The sequence below is a fragment of the Alosa alosa genome, chromosome 2 (assembly GCF_017589495.1).
Source record: "Alosa alosa isolate M-15738 ecotype Scorff River chromosome 2, AALO_Geno_1.1, whole genome shotgun sequence".
In the NCBI taxonomy this organism is placed as follows: Eukaryota; Metazoa; Chordata; class Actinopteri; order Clupeiformes; family Clupeidae; genus Alosa; species Alosa alosa.
Window position 1 is genome coordinate 31528948 of NC_063190.1, and position 19064 is coordinate 31548011.

Genomic DNA, 19064 nt, shown 5'->3' on the forward strand with positions numbered 1-19064 from the left:
GACCTAGACTCAAAATTCTTTCATCATATTAATCTCTACATTTAGATGCATCTTTTTCACCCTGGTCTTGTGCTCTAAAAATGTTTACTTTTGCCACAATTTCAGAGAAAAGCCAAATATCATGTCAAGTTTCACAGGCTTCAAAAATTATCAAACCTTCACCAAAATTCTCACAGACAATGTTTAGACAAAGCCTCACAAAAGTTATCAAAAATAATTTGGATATCTTGTTCCTAAAGTTTGACCACTCAGCCCATTTCTCCTATATTACCTATATTCCTACAGTATATGAGTACATTTTTTTTTCTTTGGAGAACAACCATACAACCATCATTATGTGGATACCATTAACAGTGCACATTTTCAGATCTGTACTCTTTATAAAAAGCCCTTAATTCTATTGTCAAATGTATGCTAGGAATTTTCTTGATGTTGTGTGTTTGCCAACACACATTTTCACCATGTGAATGTGACTGCCAAATATGTAGGATTGTCAGTGGTTCAGTGGGATAATGCCTAGTGCTGGTTTTTGTTAGGTTGAGAGTTCGAATCCCTGGTAGTGCTTTAGGCTCTAGCTCGAATACTATTGGTTATTGAAGATTCACACCATTGAACAGCACCTGAATGACATCAGGCAATCAACAGTCATTAGTTGCCAAGAATCAGAATGCACTCTGACATTAAGGGGAACTTCTTTGTTTACTATTTTTCCTTAATCATTAAGTCTTTTTCATCCATTAGTGTTCTTCTCTACAAATGTCTAATTGCCCCAGAATTTCAAAAAGATTTCAGGTGTGTACTCTTTCAGGTTTATTGTCAAATGAATGCTTGGAGTTTTTCTTGTGTGTTTACCAACACACATTTTCACCATGTGAATGTGACTGCCCAATGTGTATGATTGTTAGTGGCTCAGTGGGATAATGCCTTGTACTGGTGTTTCTTAGGTTGAGTGTTCGAATCCCTGTTAGAGCTTTTAGGATTTGTCATTTAAGGGCCCGTCCCAATACCTCCCCTACCCCTAGATTTTTGCCCTAACCCTCGTTTTTGCGCGTGCACGTGTAGGGCTAGTGTGTCCCATTACCTTAGGGAGCAAGGGGAAGTGCTACTTTCCCCTTAAAATCAACCCTCAAAATATAGCCAGGACCAATGCAGGCTTAAAACGAAGTGGGAGATGAAATTACCCAGGATACCGTGCAAGCTTAGTGAGTCGGTCAATTTTTTCATATATTTTTTCAAATAAGCATATTAAAATTTCAAAATATGTTGGAATATGTTAGTTTGATGCACATCTGATGGACTGTTGAGTTTTGAATAAGCTATCTGACTATGTTCATGATATCTGCTGATTGCTTTGAGAGAGTCTGCCCATCAAATAACGTTATAAATCAATCTGGGTAGTTTCATCAATATTTAGGATGTGTGTTCTGGCGTTCACATGACCACGAATGTCTTTGTTGATTAACCAGGCATTAGATAAACCAGCACAGCCCACACAACAATGACCGCTGGAGCGGCATGTTCCTGAATGAAAATAGTAGCAGGCTACTACCGGTGAACTGCGTCGGCTTTTGGCGTGACCTTAGGTGAGCACGTTAAGCTCACGCTAATTTGCATATAATGGTGTCCCAATTCATAGGGAAAGATCTTCACCTCCACTTCCCTTGTCGAGGGGGCTTTAATGTTGAGGGCAATCAAAACCTAGTGGAAGTTTTAAGGGGGGAGAAATGGGACGGGCCCTAAGATTCACACCATTGAACAGCACCTGAATGACCTCAGCCAATCAACATTCACACTCATCAGTTGCCAAGAATCAGAATGCCGGGACTATCTATTACATTTAGGGGAACTTCTTTGTTTACTATTTTTCCTTCATCATTACGTCTATCATTTATATTTCATCCATTAGTGTTCATCTCTACAAATGTCTAATTGCCCCAGAATTTCAAAAAGTTTTCAGGTGTACTCTTTTAGGGAAGCCCTTCATTTTATTGTCAAATGTATGCTTGGAGTTTTTCTTGTTGTGTGTTTACCAATACACATTATTACTATGTGAATGTGACTGGCCAACATGTAGGGTTGACAGTGGCTCAGTGGGATAATGCCTTGTACTGGTGATCCTTAGGTTGAGAGTGCAAATCCCACTTGAAGCATTAGTGTTGGAAAACTGTTGGGTTGTGGATGTTAGCATACTACAATAGAATGCTGTACGGTTGTGGAGGTTAGCACACTATAACATTACAGCTACTTGTCAATATGGACTTGTAGTGCAAGGCAAGTATAACTGTATAATTATAGGCTGTTTATCTTATTGACTCCGACACAGCTGTAGCCTATAATTATTTGTTATTCTTATAATATTTGTCATTTCTTATATTAGCCGGCTCTTCCACTTGACAGAACAACTCTATCGGTTAAGGATGTCACGCATGAAACAATGCTGCAGAAACACGAAAATACGACCGAGTTTAGTATGCTATCATTTCAGTTCCTGTTTATCTATTGCACGATGGGTAATGATTTAAAGGAATAGTGTTGCAGTCTTGTAAATAGTGACCCTGCAAGATCCCTAGTCATTGCAAAATCATAGTCTGTGACTTAAAACTCTACTACTTGTCTTTAGATGTGAGAGGGTCTGAGACTGTAGTCTTTCAAAAATCTTTTCCAAATCTTTCCAAAGTCTGTCAGTGTAAGGAGGGCTTGAGGTGAAAACGCTGTGGAGAAATTGCATGATTGTTTGGCTCTGCCACCTAACCACACCCAGTTTACCTGCTGGGAAACCCTGTAGCTCTGGAGCAGGGGCTCAGACCAGGATAAATTGTTAGCTCGCCCTCAGTTCACTCTTTTGTTCATCTCAACCCAGCACTCCAGTGTGTCCTGCTCTGTGTGCGTCTTTGAGTTAACATAAGTCATCACTTTAATGACCCTCACTATGACTTGTGATGTTTATCAGTTTGTAGAGTAGCTCTGCCATCATGTGTAAAGTTAAGGTCTTTGTTTGTTGGTTTGGTGTGTTGGAGTCCCATGTGAGAGATGATTAGGTGATGTTGGTTGACTTGGGATGTCAAGTATTGTTTAGTTGTACCTTATATAGCCATATGATTTCAGTTTATTGTTCAAATGTCAATTGGTTTGTTTGTGAGTTGGGATCTGTACTGATTTACCCCATTTGACTTATTACTCCATTTTCTGTTTGTTTCCTCTTTTGATGCAGCACTCATACAAGTAAAGAACAAAAGAACAGATGAATTGAAACTCAAAGTTCACTTGTGTTGCACCGAAACCTGCCATCTCCGTGTCATCACTCTATACCATTGAGCATTCTGACCGAGGCTCTCCCTGCTCGCCACACACTCACTCTACCTCGACCCACATCGCCCCCTACAGTTCCTTCAGTTGGGTTGTGGAGGTTAGCATACTAGAATAGAATACTGTTGGGTTGTGGAGGTTAGCACACTATAACGTTACAGCTACTTGTCAGGACTTGACAGGTATAACTGCATAATTATAGGCTGTTCATCTTATTGACTCCAACACAGAACCCACCCCCACTCCCCTTCACCTACCACCACCACAAATACAATTCCATTCTGTGGGAAACACTGCCTTCCATTATCAGACCCTTCATCTTATCCATGACAAATGCATAGTCCTGTAGAATAGAGTATTGTTAGAATACTATTGAGTTGTGGAGATTAGCGCACTAGAATACTACTGTTAGAATACTGTTGGGTTGTGGAGGTTAGCACACTAGAATAGGTATTGTTAGAATACTATTAGGTTGTGGAGGTTGGCACCAGGGTGCGATTTGTAGGGGGGGGATGGTGAGGATTTCCCCCCCTCTGGTTTTCCTATCCCTACCTCTGCTAAATTATTTTTATCCCCGGTGGGGACAACATTTATCCCCCTCTGCCCTTCATATTGATTAATGCTACTTCATATAAGTAAAGCACTGCAACGTGAGAAGTCTAGTTGGCTAGCCTACATAATAATCTGACATCAGAAACGCACCGTCACCATCAGCACTCATGCTACAAACTTATTCAAAATCATCCCCCCCCCCCTCTGGTTTTTACACAAATCGCACCCTGGTTAGCACACTATAACGTTACAGCACAGGGTAATCCTAATTTTATGCATCAAATTTATTCCAATCCAACTCAAAAGTTTTGAACAACACAAAGTGAATGTTTTATCCAGATCAAAACCAAGAATAGATTATGTGATATAATCCAATTTCAGGATCCTTGTTTCCCTTTGAACAAGCCATTTTCAAGATTTGATCCAATCCGATAGCCGAAATCCGATAACCGAAATCTGATCACGTTTCTTTTGAACAATTGGGCCCAAACAATCAAAGCATATGTAAAACTAAAAAGCTATGCTACCTCATGTTCGTTTTGCTCGGACCCCGTAAATCACCGCTTGTTATATTTATTATTCCGCCATGGAAGTCTATGGCGGCCCATAGAACCGTCTGGTCAAAAGTTGTGAAATTTGGCACAATGACTGGGGACAGTCCCATGTTTAATGTCACCAAGTTTCATACCGGCACCTCAAGCGCTCTAGCGCCACCAACAGGCCAAAGTTGGACATGCGTTCACGCACGTAACTTTTGACCCGTTGGACCGACCCCTTGGCTGATCCTCACCAAAATTGGCAGAGACCATCTTCAGACCATGCCTTATCAGTGTATTTTTTTTCTGGAACAATTGATAGAAGCGTTCGCCTGTAACAGCCAATCAAAATTTGCGGCGAAACAGGAAGTGAGCTCATATCTCAGCAACGCTTTCATGTATCAAAACCAAACTTGGTGCATGGACTCAGGACCCAATCAGGGGAACGCTCAAGAAATTTGGTCACCTTTTACCTCTAGGGGGCGCTGTAATTAAGAAACATGCCTTTTGGCCTGTTGCTGCTGTTGTGCTTAGAATTAAAACGCACTAGTGGTGTCTGGTATTACTGTTAGAGGTCCTTAGGAAGACCCAAGTCAACTTGTGATGTCATCGTAATTGATTCGGCCGCCATGTTGGATTTAATCAAAAACATCAAAAAGTTTTCACAGGTTGCAAATTTCATCTGATCTTCACCAACATTGGCACAGACCATCTTCAGACCATAACCTATCAATATATTGCTCTCTGGAACAATTGACAAAAGCATTCGCCCATAACAGCCAATCAAAATTGGTGGCGAAGCCGCCAAACCTGTAGTGAGCTCATATCTCAGCAACCCTGCCATGTATCATAACCAAACTTACTACATATATTCATGACCCCATTAGGAGGACGCTCAAAAAAATGTGGTGACCTTTGACCTGTAGGGGGTGCTGCAATTAGCAATATTGCGTTTTGATGTGTAGTTGCTGATGTGTTTTATCAATCTTTTATTTTTTGATGTGAAACTGATGACCACATGTTCGATCCAGTTAATTCTAATGCGTGCGTGCAAGGGCAGGGCTGGACTGGGTGGGACGGGCTGGGGTGATTAGGTGGGGGCTGGCTTTCGGAGGCGGTGGCAATATTCAGCCCTGTTGATCCCGGGTGAATACTGAGTTCTATCTCGTCACCGTGGCTACTCCGGCCTATCCTGCTTGGCCCCCTCATTGCTGCTTGCAGCTATATACAACAACAACAACAACAACAGGGGTGTGTTCCGCGGGATTTTTTTTTTCTGGTTGCTAATCACATCATTTTAATGTGATTTGAGAGGGACAGGATTCAGGAAAGGACTCTCTTCAGCAGCCCAATCTTCTGTCTGACCTGCGTCATGTTGTCCCATGCATTAAACCACGTCACTGCTTGACTACAGTAAATGAAAGACATACTGAACATGTACATTGTCATAGTTCACGTTGACAATGGAAAAAACGCGGAGCCTACGTTTTGTGCCAACATGTTGTAGAAACACAACCACAGCCTTTATTTGGTGCAAATTATCTCTGACTTTCTTTGGTTACAGTCCGTGATTCAAGTTCACAAGTTCAAGTGATGCAGTCATGGTGGGCAATAACGTTTAATATGAACTTGTTGGAGACTAAGAAGAGAGCAGTCATGTTGAATGAAGTGATGCCTCATACTTCAGAAATCCCATTGATATTTTCTCCCCGAGTTTGTGTGTGGACCACCCCACCCCACCCAATCCAACCCATTGCAGAAGTCAGAACTCACCCTCTCTCTGTCTGTCCAGTGCCCCTTTGACTTTGTGCTCCTGGTGATCTGTTTATGGAAGCAGTGCAATGTTAAAAGGGCATTGGCCAGGGGTTTCTCTCCAGGCCCTGGGCCCCACTCTGCTACACCTCTGCTGCCCCCCACTGGCCAGGGGTTTCTCTCTGGGCCACCAGGGCTGGGACCCCACCTCGCCCTGCCTCTGCTGCCCCCTACTGGCCAGGGGTTTCTCCAGACCCTAGACCCCACTCTGCTACACCTCTGCTACGCTCCACTGGCCAGTGGGGGTTCTCCAGACCCTAGACCCCACTCTGCTACACCTCTGCTACGCTCCACTGGCCAGGGGTTTCTCTCTGGGCCACCAGGGCTGGGACCCCACTCCGCCCTGCCTCTGCTGCCCTCCACTGGCTGGGAGCGGGCTGCACACAGGTGCTCTGACTTCATTGCACTACTGTACAGGACAGCTAGCAGTGCAATAGTATTGTCAAAGCGTCTGAGGGCAGCCCAGCATCCGAGACCGTGTAGAGATCACATGACTGCACTCGTGAACGCTGTCTGTGCAGGACTGCTTACAGTACTTGGATAAGGCAGAAAGGATGTAGCTCATCCAAACACATTGGTTAGAATAACACTAAAGATGCTCTGTGTCTTACTTGCTTGGCTTTAGAGAGGAGGGTTTAAGACCACTTACACAGGCACACTGGGACCCAAGTAATAGTGATGGCTCTAGAGACCAGCGTCACACACACAGAAATAAATTTAGTAACAGCTTTGTAGACATGACTTGTTATATATACACACACACACACACACACAGAGGTTGCAGTGAAGCTGATGGCTGTGTGCCAGTGTGTTTCTTCCAGAGACACGTCCGTGGCGGAGTGGTCAGCTGCTAGAAAGCCTGACCCCTGTGACCCTATCAGTATTGTCTCCGCTGGCCATTGAGTTGAGTAGTGCAATATTGCTTATAGGGTTTCAGGGCTCAGACAGAGCGTCCGGATGCCGCCAGCCAGGTGAGCAGCCAGCCACACCGCCCATGTTCGCCTGTGTGTGTCTAAAGGATGAAACTCTGAAACTCTAAAGGATTCATGTCTTTGTCTAAACAATGACACACACTCACACATTTCTATGACTGTGAAGCTGCTGCTCGCCTCTCTGCGTGTGAAGACACACACACACACACACACACACACACACATGGAGGGCGGACTCTCAGGTGTTTGCTTTGTAGTTCCAGAATGTAGAGGTGACTCTAGACTGCATGTTCAGGCGCATGAGGTGGGAGATGCAGCAGGAAAAGGACGGCTCTTTTCCGGTGAGTTCCCATATCTGTGTGTGTGTGTGATCAATCAATAGATGGGTAGATAGACAGATATTTCATTCATCCTGAGAAAAATGTCAGAAGTGTGTGTGTGCGTACGTGTGCAGATGTATACTTTGTGAGCTCTGCTTTGAAATGGGGTTCTGAGAATTGTGGAGCTCAGGACTCCTGCACTGGACTGAATGGGAATGTGTGTTAACTATTCCATAACACACTTAAAGGTCCATTGTGTAGATCTTGCAGTAAAACAAAGTTAAGGTTATTTTTCACAGCATCCTTCAGCACAGGCTTCCTTATTGGAGGCTTTTGTAGATTTGCCTTTTATCAATTAAGTACAGTAAGCACACATGTATACATTAAATCATATGTACAGAACCAACAGCATCCCATCTGGTACACTTAAAAATCACACATTGTTAGCAGATGATCACACACTACAAACCACTGTGACTGGCCTGCGCCGAGTGGTTTATTATGTTTAAATATTTAAATCCTTACTTGTGTTTGCTGTCTCTCCCCACCCCTCTCCACACACACACACACACACACACTGGTCTCAGCTGGACCCCCTGCTGCCCTTTGAGGAGCTGGAGTTTTTCCAGAAGCGCCTGGCAGCGCTGGTCGGGGAGACCAGAGAGATCCGGGCGCAGAAGCAGCAGACGATGGCGGCCATCGTTGAGAAGGTGAATCGGGACCAAGCTGGCTAGAGATGTCCAGAGCCGCGCAGCAGTGCCTGGGGTCGCCGCCCTGCTGCCCGCAGCAGAGCGCGATGCAGAGGGTAAGACTGCAATGGCCTTAATGGCTCCTACACACAGTTGCGTGTGTTGCAGTGCTGGAGACGCATCCCATTCACTTTACATGGGCTCACGTCATCCGTTGCCAAACTGAATTGGGGGTCCATTGCGTCGCGTTTCTCCCATCGCTCGCGTTCAGCTGTTGCTGCACCGACAGATGGCACCGGCCAATCAAGCCAATCGACGGACGACACCAGCCAATCAAATTACGGTTATACTTCGTCATTTGCATAGCTACCGTCGGGAACACCCACTGGTATGCGTTGACTGAACGCAACTGTGTATAGAAGCCCTAAAGGTGCTCTAAGCGATGCCACACGTTTTTTAGGCTTAAACATTTTATGTCACTTACTGTAAACATCACCTAACCAACCGCTAGTTGTCTGTGTCCTGAATACCCTGTAAAAAAATGTGATCTCTGTGGAGAGCCTAGGCTCCAAAAATGACAACAAAAACAACCTGGGCAAACCTAGCCCATAAAAACATTACAAACTGTTCCAGCAAATCACAGATGAGATGCGCGTTCAGGAGAGTTTCAATTGCATGGGAGCAGCACGGGAGGGAGGGGGAGAAAGTTGCGAGCTAGCTCTGTTTTGTTTGAAAGTCAACAGAAGTGATGTTACCCAGCATCACTTAGAGCACCTTTTAACTCTCTCTCGCGTGTGTGTGTGTGCAAATGTTGTATGTATTTGCATTATTCATTCAGAGTTTAAAGTTCTGTCATTGAGTCAGGCAAGGGCTCAGTTTTTTGTGACTTCAGGCACAGAATTTGTCCTTGTTTCAATCCCTGATTTTTACCCTTTACAACACGATTGGCACAATGTCTTCACAACACACCACATTATTGGCTCAATGTATTCACACGTCGACGTTTTGCTGCGGAAGGGGTGGGATATGTGTAGACAACTGCCATTTTGATGTTACCAACTAACCACATGCATTTCTATGGAGGATTTTTTGAGTGCTGTGTCTCATTAGAAAGTGTCTGGTTATAGTAGTTGGTACAGGTGCTGGTGGTAGCCGTAGCTGGTTAGCCTGTTGAGCCAGACCCACATCAAGATGTAGGGTCTGGGAACTTACCATTGGCACTGCTCAATCCACGGGGCGGGATAATCGGTTGTCAAATTTCCTCTGCACGCAATAGGATGGCACTACAACTCATGAGTCCCATGCATTTTCCCACCAGCGGAGCTAGTTGATCAAACTTTTGCCAATTTAAAAAAAGCTTAACTCGAGTCGCGATTCAAAGACCGCTGTTCGCCAGCAGCAGCATCCATCTTCTTTGTTTTCAAGTAGCAGGAAATTCACACGGAACCTTCGCCGAGTCTATACACGATGTGATTGGCCTGATAGAAGTTTCATTTTTCCAGCTCACAAGCCAACGGAGAGTTGCTAGACCACCCTGGCTGCAAATTACATTTGCTGCCGCTAGGGTGCGTCTAGATTTTTTAGGCTAGTAGCTTTAACTGTACATAAATTTCATTCAGTTCATGGTGTCCTGTGACCAGCAGATGCCCCAGTGGCAGTGTCGGTTGTGCCTCCGTCCAGACCAGATGCTCGGGGTGCCCCTGTCCAGTCTCAGCCCCCTGCCCAGTGCAAGAGCACCCGTCCAGGCCGAGGAGGAAGCCCAGGACAGACTAACAGGTCAGAGCAGCGCGGGAGCGCCCCCTGGGCCACGGGGCAGAAGGGCATCTACTCCTCCAGGTGAGACTCACAGGTTACACAGGTGTACGAGTCGCATCATGAGCTCTGGCCCCCGTCAGTGACCTCTCCTCTCTTGTCCCTCAGGTGGTCCTCTCAGACGGCGCAGGCCGCCGCTGTGATCGTCCGCAGTACGTTACCACTCAGCCTGAGCAGCAGCAGCACTGTCTACACGCTGCCATCTACTGGCCAGAAAGGGGACATTCCCACCTGCATCCCTGCCCACGCACACTGCCATCTACTGGCCAAAATGGGGACATTCCTATCAGCATGCATCCCTGCTCATACACACTGCCACCTACTGGCCAGAGTGGTAAAATTACTCTCAGCATTCCTGCTGTGCACATGCTGCCATCTGGTGGCTAAGGTGAGAAATGCCTGCTGGTGAATACCATTTGCACTGGAGGCCCAGCATGAATGTCTAGAGGAACACAGAAGACCTTGGGTGAAGCCCACTTTCCTTTGGCAGGGAAGATGCCTCATTGTGTATTTTAAGAAAAATATTTTTGTATGTTTTCTAAGTTTGTCTTTTTTTTTTTTTTTTTTTTTTTTTTTTTTATATTTGATCTTTTTCATGGTGAATGAAATTCTAATAAAATTGTATAGTACAATGATGCCTTTTTCACTCATGACCTGATCTGATGGCTGGTCAATCAATTCAGACATACATTTCTGTTGAAAATGATTTAATGTATTTAAGTTAACCACATATTATAATGTAACATTCTTTAATCGTTGAACTATCGTTAATCATCTGAAGTGAAATTATTAAATATTTAAAATCTTTTAAGAAGATACATTTAAGAGTCTAAACTAGTCTGTCAAAACAGTGAAAACATTACAAATATGCTTCAGAACAACAGGCTCAAAATTCATTTCTCAGAACTAGGAATAGAAAGATAAAAATGTCCTGAAAGCAGGAACCCTGAGTTTAAACATCGTACTGAACTATGTCTGTGTAGGAAAGATGAGATTTGATTGGCAAACATGTTGATACAATACAAAGGTATGAATTGGATAATACTGTAGCTATCAATTCAAATACAGTGAAATAACTATAAAATGACAATCAAAAGAACACATGTTATTTTCTACAACTGCTTTGAACATCCTAAATGTGTGGAGTGGGGCTTGTGATCCATGTGGCGTTGCCCATGGCAACCTGAGGAGGTCAGGTGGGTGGCTCTCTGGTCTTCCTGAATGGCTCCTTCCCTGGTGTGTGCTCCAGGACGATCACTCTGTCACACACACACACACACCTGCTACTCTGATCTTTGCTCACTTGAGTAACACTGATGCTGTTGCATACCACTGCACACACGTTTGACAAGAGCTTCAGATGAATTTGTATTTATTTATGGTGTACAGTTCCATTGGTGCAACTGCGCCGGTGATTCCCAGTGTTTGTGTGTGTGTGTGTGCCTGTTCAGGTGACTCCAAGTGTTAGTGTGTGTGTGTACCTGTGTGACTGCAGATGTTTTTGTGTGTGTGTGTGACTCCAGATGTTTGTGCGCCTGTGTGTACCTGTGCAGGTGACTCCAGATGTTAGTGTGTGTGTGCCAGTGTGTACCTGTGCGGGTGACTCCAGATGTTAGTGTGCCAGTGTGTACCTGTGCAGGTGACTCCAAGATGTTTGTGTGCCAGTGTGTACCTGTGCAGGTGACTCCAGATGCCGTGGAAAGCAGCTGCCTCCTCCATCCTGTCCTCTGGTTTCGCGGAGCCGTCTGAGGGGTCCCCCACCTCCTGAGGGGGCAAAGCCAACACTTCAACACAACACATCTCAACACAGCACACCTCAACTCAACCAGAGCTAGTGCGCGGAGCTGAGCAGTGCGGATATCCCTCCTCGCTTCCGGCCAATCCTCGCGCTCCACTTAAAAAAAAATCTCCCGCTCCAGTGAAATCGCTCCACGCTCGCTCCAATTTAAGAGGGAGAAATAATCTACAAGCCGAATGGTCATCTTAAACAGAAAACTTAAATCCCAAAGGACTAAGAACAACAGCAATATATTTCACTCGTAGAACTTTTATTTTAAAAGATGATGAAATGAACCATCTTGGCAACGTCAATACACTTAAGCCTAAAACTAAAGGGATCAGTGGGATTAATTGCCTAAAGAATACAGGCTTAGCATCAAAGTTTTACTTTAGCCTTCTATTTGATATGAAGCATATTCAAATTTGCTCACATTTTTCTTTGCTCTCCGTAGCACACTCTGTTCCCGCGAATTGTGTCTTCTTAGATTCCAAAATGAATCTTTACTCACTGGAACGGTGTCACCACTTGGTTGTTTTTGCTCTACATTGTTAGTATCTAGTTGTTTTGTAGGAATAGTACACTTGTATGCACCACAGTACTACGCAGTATACCCACTTAAAAAGCATCACCATCTCAGTATACCCACTTAAAATAGGCAAGGATACGTATTGACATTTGGGGTTGATCACAGTATAGGCATCACAGTAGGCCTATATCCACTACCGCTAACTAGACTACACCACTGCTAACTTATAATGGCCGATATCTTTGAAATTTAACAGTCTTGGTTTTATTAGGAAGACATGAATTCTGGGTGGATTTGGGCATGCCTCAGACTCGTGGTGTGAGCGGTATCGGAGTAAAATTGGAGTGGAACAGAGCAGTCACTCCGACCTTAAAATTAAAAAGCGCTCCGCGCTCCAACAAAATTCCATCCAATCCGCTCCTCGCTCGCCCTCAGCCATCTTTGTGTGTGTGTGTGTGTGCTCATCCAAGGTGCCGAGTGATCCTCATCAGTCTCTGTCTATGCAGAGCTTGTGTGTGTGTGTGTGTGTGTGTGCTCATCCAAGGTGCCGAGTGATCCTCATCAGTCTCTGTGTCTATGCAGAGCTTGTGTGTGTGTGTGTGTGTGTGTGTTCTCACCTGAGGTTCTAAGTAATGTTCTGCTGTGTCTCCTCCTCGCCCGTACACATCCTCCTCGTCCACCTCTCCCTCCATGTTCATGCTACACACACACACACACACACACACACACAAACACTTGTTGTGTCACATAAACACAGTGTCCTGGTGTTAGTGTGGGCTCTGGACTACTGCACTGCACTACTAGTGGACAGGATAGTTACTCCACAGGACATCACAGAGAATGTAAGGGCTTTCAGATATAACCTCCGGAGTATATGCGGAGGTTTGTCAAACGGATGTCCCAGCCTTCAGGTGATTCAGATATGATGCTAAACTGCGGACCTTATACTGGCCTTATATGGACCTATGTGTGAATGACATACACGCACATTACAGAATCTCTGTGTGGTTGTCGAGTGAGGGGTGGGGGCTTGTAGAGTTCACAAGAGGTAGATAGATGGATAGATAGATAGATAGATACTTTATTGATCCCCAAGGGGAAATTCAAGGGTCTCAGTAGCATACAGACATCACACACAACATGCACTTCCAGCAGAAATGGTAAATATAAGTATAAGTATAAACATATAACTAAACTCCACTTTACAATAAAGACAGTAGAAGATAAGAAAGATAAGAAAACTAACAAAACTAAATACTAAATATACTATATAAATTAAATTGAAAAAGCTTAAATTTAAAAAGCTTGATCAAGCATAAGACGCTTGTAGTGACAGGGCCGGGACTGGTATGGTGATCAAGGGAGTGGTGTCATGGTGAATGTGCAAACAGTAGTCCAACCATAGTCCTTAGTTATGTGTGCATTGTAGTGACAGGGCCGGGACTGGTAAGGTGCTCAAGAGAGTGAGTGTCATGGTGAAGGTGTAAAAAGTGGTCCAACATTAGTCCAACAGTGCAGCAGTGCAAGAATAAGGTCTAGAGACCAGCATAAATAATATGGACAAATAGGAGAGTAAAGTATAATGTAGACGAGGCGAGATATGACGCAGAATATATGCGGCCGCTGTCACAGCTGCTGTTTTTGTTTACAAAATGTATGCATTATGTAGGCTAGAGAAGAAAAATCTATTCTACGTAGGCTAATACTTGAAGTAGTCACGTAAGTGCGCATACCTGAAGCTGACCTACAGTATTTGTATGTGTGCTTCAAATAAACACATTTATCTGTTTTCAACGTTATGTAGCAGAATTACTTGGCTATGGAACCCAAATCTGGTTTGCGTTGGAGAGAGCATGCACAAACTTGTAGGCTTTGTACCAGCCAATTCATTTACTCAAGACTTCAAGGCCATCATATACAACTTTTTTAAACAACAAATAAAACATACATAAAGTATTGTAGTGAAGTGGTTCGTTTTTTCATGGTTTATTTTTCCAAAAGCATCCTCTCCCTGTGTGTCTATTGCATTTATGTAAGGAGCAAAGAACAAAGTTTTTTTTTTTTTTTTTTCGTTTTCATTTTCTCTAGGCATATTCATTCTCAACAAATAGCGGGCTCAGCAGTGAGGTCATGTGAAGGCTATCAATGAACAGAAAACCGACCGTGTTGGCTAACAATTTATTAAATACTCCTGTTATTGTAGTCAACGGCGTCGTTGTAGGCCACTGCCTTTTCATCGCCTTCTCCTTATGATGAGCAGTAGAACAACCGGCTAAGTTCGGACTTCCATATGACCATTTATGTTGTTCAGATATATGGCCCAACTGTTTAACATCCGCAGAACCTCCGGTCTTACACGTATGTCTGAAAGCCGTGTGAGTGTGTGAGAGAGAGAAAGTGTGTATGTGTGTGTACTGACTGGTCAGAAGAACTCACACAGCTCTGGAGAGGAAGAGGGGCCCGGGGCTCCTGGCCCTCTGATTGGCTGCACGGTCTGCCATCATACCCTGTAGGATGTCGTCCAGCGTGGAGCTGGCCCTGAGGGAGGACACACACTCCTTGGGTCAAGTGGGTTTCTGTGTTCCAGTGTGTGTGTGTGTGTGTGTGTGTGTGTATGTGTTAGTGAATGTGTTTCTGAGTGTTTGAGTGTGTGTGTGTGTGTGTTGGGGAGTGTATAGGCCTTTTCAAACAGAGATCAGGCAAAATTTGCGGGAAGAGGAGACGTCTTTTTGCGTGTGGAGACGTGTGTCTGAAAACGAGGTGAAAATTTGCCGGCCTGCTGATCTGTTCACATGATGCGGCATTTTGGGGAGCCAGGAGGCAGGATCAGCTAGCAAATTAAAATGTGACGTGCAACAGGAGGCGTGTAGAGTGATAGTCGTAGGCCTTATTATGCGTGGGCCTTCAGATGCAGCAGGTGTGTGATTTCCAAAACCATGGCGGGAGAACCGACTGCACTTTGGTTAGCTTGTGAGGTGAGTGAGGTTGCTCTGCTGTTGCTTAGAATGTTAGATTCTTGTGATCGATGTCTTCAGACAATAAAAAGTTATTTGGAAGGGAAATTGAAGAGAAGAGTTGCCCCCTGCGTTGGCCGTGATTGCCCTTTGAAAATCAGAGGTTCACAGGCTACTGTGGCCAAATACAAAATCCTGTATGCACTGTGCGTACAATTGTTTTTCAATACATGATTTTATCACAGGCCAAATACAAAATAAATGTTACAAATATCGCCTAGATATCTCTAAACATTAAAATCAGAGGATATACATATAGGGCAGACAGATGCTCATGAGGTCATGCTTTGTTTTATCACTGGATTTTAGGATAGCCTATTATGGCAACCGACTGCATTCCGAGCTACAGTCAACTCTAGCAGGCGTTAAATGACTGGAGACTTTGTGAATTTAAAGATTGTCATAATGTGCTGTCTCTGCTATTGCTGCTTTTGATCAGTTAGATTTATTTGCAATCTCCTGTGGTGGGCTGGACATAGCATCAAAATGCCTGCCCAGATTCCCCTTTCCACCTTAACGCATTCACACTGGTGCCGGAACAAATTTTCTCAGCAAAATGTCTAGGGTGCTTGGTAGTAAATTTGGCGAGACACTTTGTCCCGCCGTTACACCTTGGTCTCTGTGAAAGGGACAGTTGTTCAGTCCGATTCTGGTACATAAAATCGTGGGGATTTTGGCAGTGTGAAAGGGTCTTAGGTTACCTCTCTGTCTCCTCCATGCCCTCTGTTGGCTGGTTCTTTTCTATGCCACATGCCAGAGCCTCAGTTCCTAAAACACACACACACACACACACACACACACACACACACACACACAAAAGAGCTTTCTATCAAAATCAAGTACAAACTATCACCGAGATATTTAATCAGATTAGAAAGATTGAATTTGATGATGCCAGAACTGTGAGTATGTAGAAATATAAGTGTGTATGTGTGTGTGTGTTTCTAACCCATCCCCAGGCCTCTCTCGGGGCTGTCATGTGTGTGATACGTGTGTGTGTGTGTGTGTGATTTTAACCCATCCCGAACCTCTCTCAGGGTTGGTGTGTGTGTGTGTGTGTGTGTGTGTATGTGTTATTTTAACCCATCCCCAGGCCTTTCTTGGGGCTGGTGTGTGTGTGTGTGTGTGTGTGTGTGTGTGTGTGTGTGTTATTTTAACCCATCGCCAGGCCTCTCTCGGGGCTGGTGTGTGTGTGTGTTATTTTAACCCATCCCCGAGCCTCTCTCAGGGCTGGTGTGTGTGTGTGTGTGTGTGTGTGTGTGTGTGTGTGTGTGTGTGTGTGTGTGTTCTCTCAGGGCTGGTGTGTGTGTGTGTGTGTGTGTGTGTGTGTGTGTGTGTGTGTGATTCTAACCCAACGCCAGGCCTCTCTCGGGGCTGTCGTCCACTGAGACGAAGTCCTCGTCTGACAGGCGTCCCTCGCTCTGCAGCTCCTCTGATGGCTCCTCCTCTTCCTCTGATGGCTCCTCCTCTTCCTCCCCCCACTCTCTGTCCACCACCTCCTCCAGCATACGCTCCTCCTCTGGGAGAGGAAGGGAGGAGACACACACACACACACAAACACCTTACCTTCACACACAAATACAACACAAATACACACCTTCCTAAGTATACTTTTCTCCTGAAAGTTGGACGGTGGTCAAACCGCCACCTTCCTCATACGCTATTGGTCAAATACACACCTTCCTCATACGCTATTAGTCAAACACACACCTTCCTCAAACGCTAGTGGAAACACACACACACATCTTCCTCAAACTCTAGTGGACACACACACACACACACACACAGTAGAGACTTTTAAAAGAGGTGGTCAAACACATACCTTCCTCATACGCTATTGGTCAAATACACACCTTCCTCATACGCTATTGGTCAAATACACACCTTCCTAAAACGCTATTAGTCAAACACACACCTTCCTCAAACGCTAGTGGAAACACACACACACACCTTCCTCAAACTCTAGTGGACACACACACACACACACACACAGTAGAGACTTTTAAAAGAGGTGGTCAAAAACATACCTTCCTCATACGCTATTGGTCAAATACACACCTTCCTCATACGCTATTGGTCAAATACACACCTTCCTCAAAACTATTAGTCAAATACACACCTTCCTAAAACGCTATTAGTCAAACACACACCTTCCTCAAACGCTAGTGGAAACACACACACATCTTCCTCAAACTCTAGTGGACACACACACACACAGTAGAGACTTTTAAAAGGGGTGGTCAGACACATACCTTCCTCATACGCTATTGGTCAAATACACACCTTCCTCATACGCTATTGGTCAAATACACACCTTCCTAAAACGCTATTAGTCAAACACACACCTTCCTCAAACGCTAGTGGACACACACACACACACACACACACACACAGTAGAGACTTTTAAAAGAGGTGGTCAAAAACATACCTTCCTCATACGCTATTGGTCAAATACACACCTTCCTAAAACGCTATTAGTCAAACACACACCTTCCTCAAAATGCTAGTAGTCCAGACACACACACACAGTCAAACTTTTTTTAACACACACAGTAGAGACTTTTAAAAGAGGTGGTCAAAAACATACCTTCCTCATACGCTATTGGTCAAATACACACCTTCCTTTCCACTAGTGGAAACACACACACACATCTTCCTCAAACTCTAGTGGACGTGGACACCCACACACACACACACACACACACCCACACACCACACACACACACACACACACACACACACACACACACCTTCCTCAAATGCTGCCAGGGACTCTGTGCGTGAGGGCTGCCCTTCTGAGGGAGAGGAGCTGAATGAATGTGTGTGCTCGGAGTCCCGCCCATCACCTACAGACCCCTCCCCCCTTTGCTCCTCCTCCTCCTCGTCTGACTCCTCCTCCATTGCATGGCTCATATCTCGGCCACGATGCATGTGTGAGGTCGCCATCGAGAAACCTGATTGGCTAGCACGGGGCGAATCAGCTTCTTCCACCGACGACTCCCTGTCAGGGGAGTGGGGTACAATACTGGAAGCAGATGATTCTCTCTACACACACACACACATATACCATGCACACACACACACACACACACAAATACCATGCATACACACACACACACACACAGACATTCAAAGACATTACAGCTTTAGCAGCAGTATGACCAACAGTACACTAGTTACTGCTGTGGGTGTGGTATTGTGGTGTGGTATGGTGGTGTGTGTGTCTGACCTGGCTGCTGTTTGTGTGTGTGTGTGTGTGTGGGTGGGTGTATTTGTGGGTGAATGTGTGTGTGTCTGACCTGGCTGGAGTGTGTGTGTTCGGAATGATCCAGGAGGCTCTGCAGAGAGGGCAAGGGGTGAGAGTGTGCCCCCAGCATGCGTTGGGGCAGGTGGGGGGTCTCTGGAGAGAGGGACAGAGAGAGGGTCACTCAAACACACACACACACTTCCATCCAACCCTCTCACACTCACTCAGCTTTACAGTGTGTGTGTGTGTGTGTTACTCTGCGGACTGTGGAAGCGTGCTATATCATAATGTATGCCTGTGTGTTGTGGCGATATAATATGTGTGTGTGTGCATCGCGTGCTTTACTCTCTGCGGTCTGCAAGGAAGGGTGGGTGTGTGTGTGTATACCATGTCCCTAATATTCAACATGTCCTGCGTATATATGTGAAATGTGTTGTGTGTCATCTGTGTGTGTGTGTGTAATGCCATGCCATGTGTGTGTGTTATTATTATTAGTAATGACACAACACGCCTACCGGACCTGGCTGCTTTACCGTCG

At 44.9% G+C, this 19064-nt stretch overlaps 1 protein-coding gene across 2 annotated transcripts in view; it reads right to left on the reverse strand.

Moving 5' to 3' along the window:
- Window positions 1-10661: 10661 nt before the first annotated feature.
- The window catches only part of LOC125291228, an 18280-nt gene continuing 9877 nt past the window's right edge, over window positions 10662-19064 (reverse strand). Inside the window, exons 11-18 of one of the 2 annotated variants that reach the window (XM_048237877.1) lie at window positions 18579-18679; window positions 18030-18324; window positions 16631-16798; window positions 15981-16047; window positions 14702-14803; window positions 12883-12964; window positions 11632-11720; window positions 10662-11218 (exon numbers count right to left, since the gene is read on the reverse strand). In XM_048237877.1, coding sequence (XP_048093834.1) covers window positions 11152-11218; window positions 11632-11720; window positions 12883-12964; window positions 14702-14803; window positions 15981-16047; window positions 16631-16798; window positions 18030-18324; window positions 18579-18679 — 971 coding nt within the window. In that variant the 3' untranslated portion in view covers window positions 10662-11151. Of the gene's footprint in view, window positions 11219-11631; window positions 11724-12882; window positions 12965-14701; window positions 14804-15980; window positions 16048-16630; window positions 16799-18029; window positions 18325-18578; window positions 18680-19064 lie in introns of both variants that reach the window. The other variant, XM_048237876.1, reaches the window with a different exon arrangement.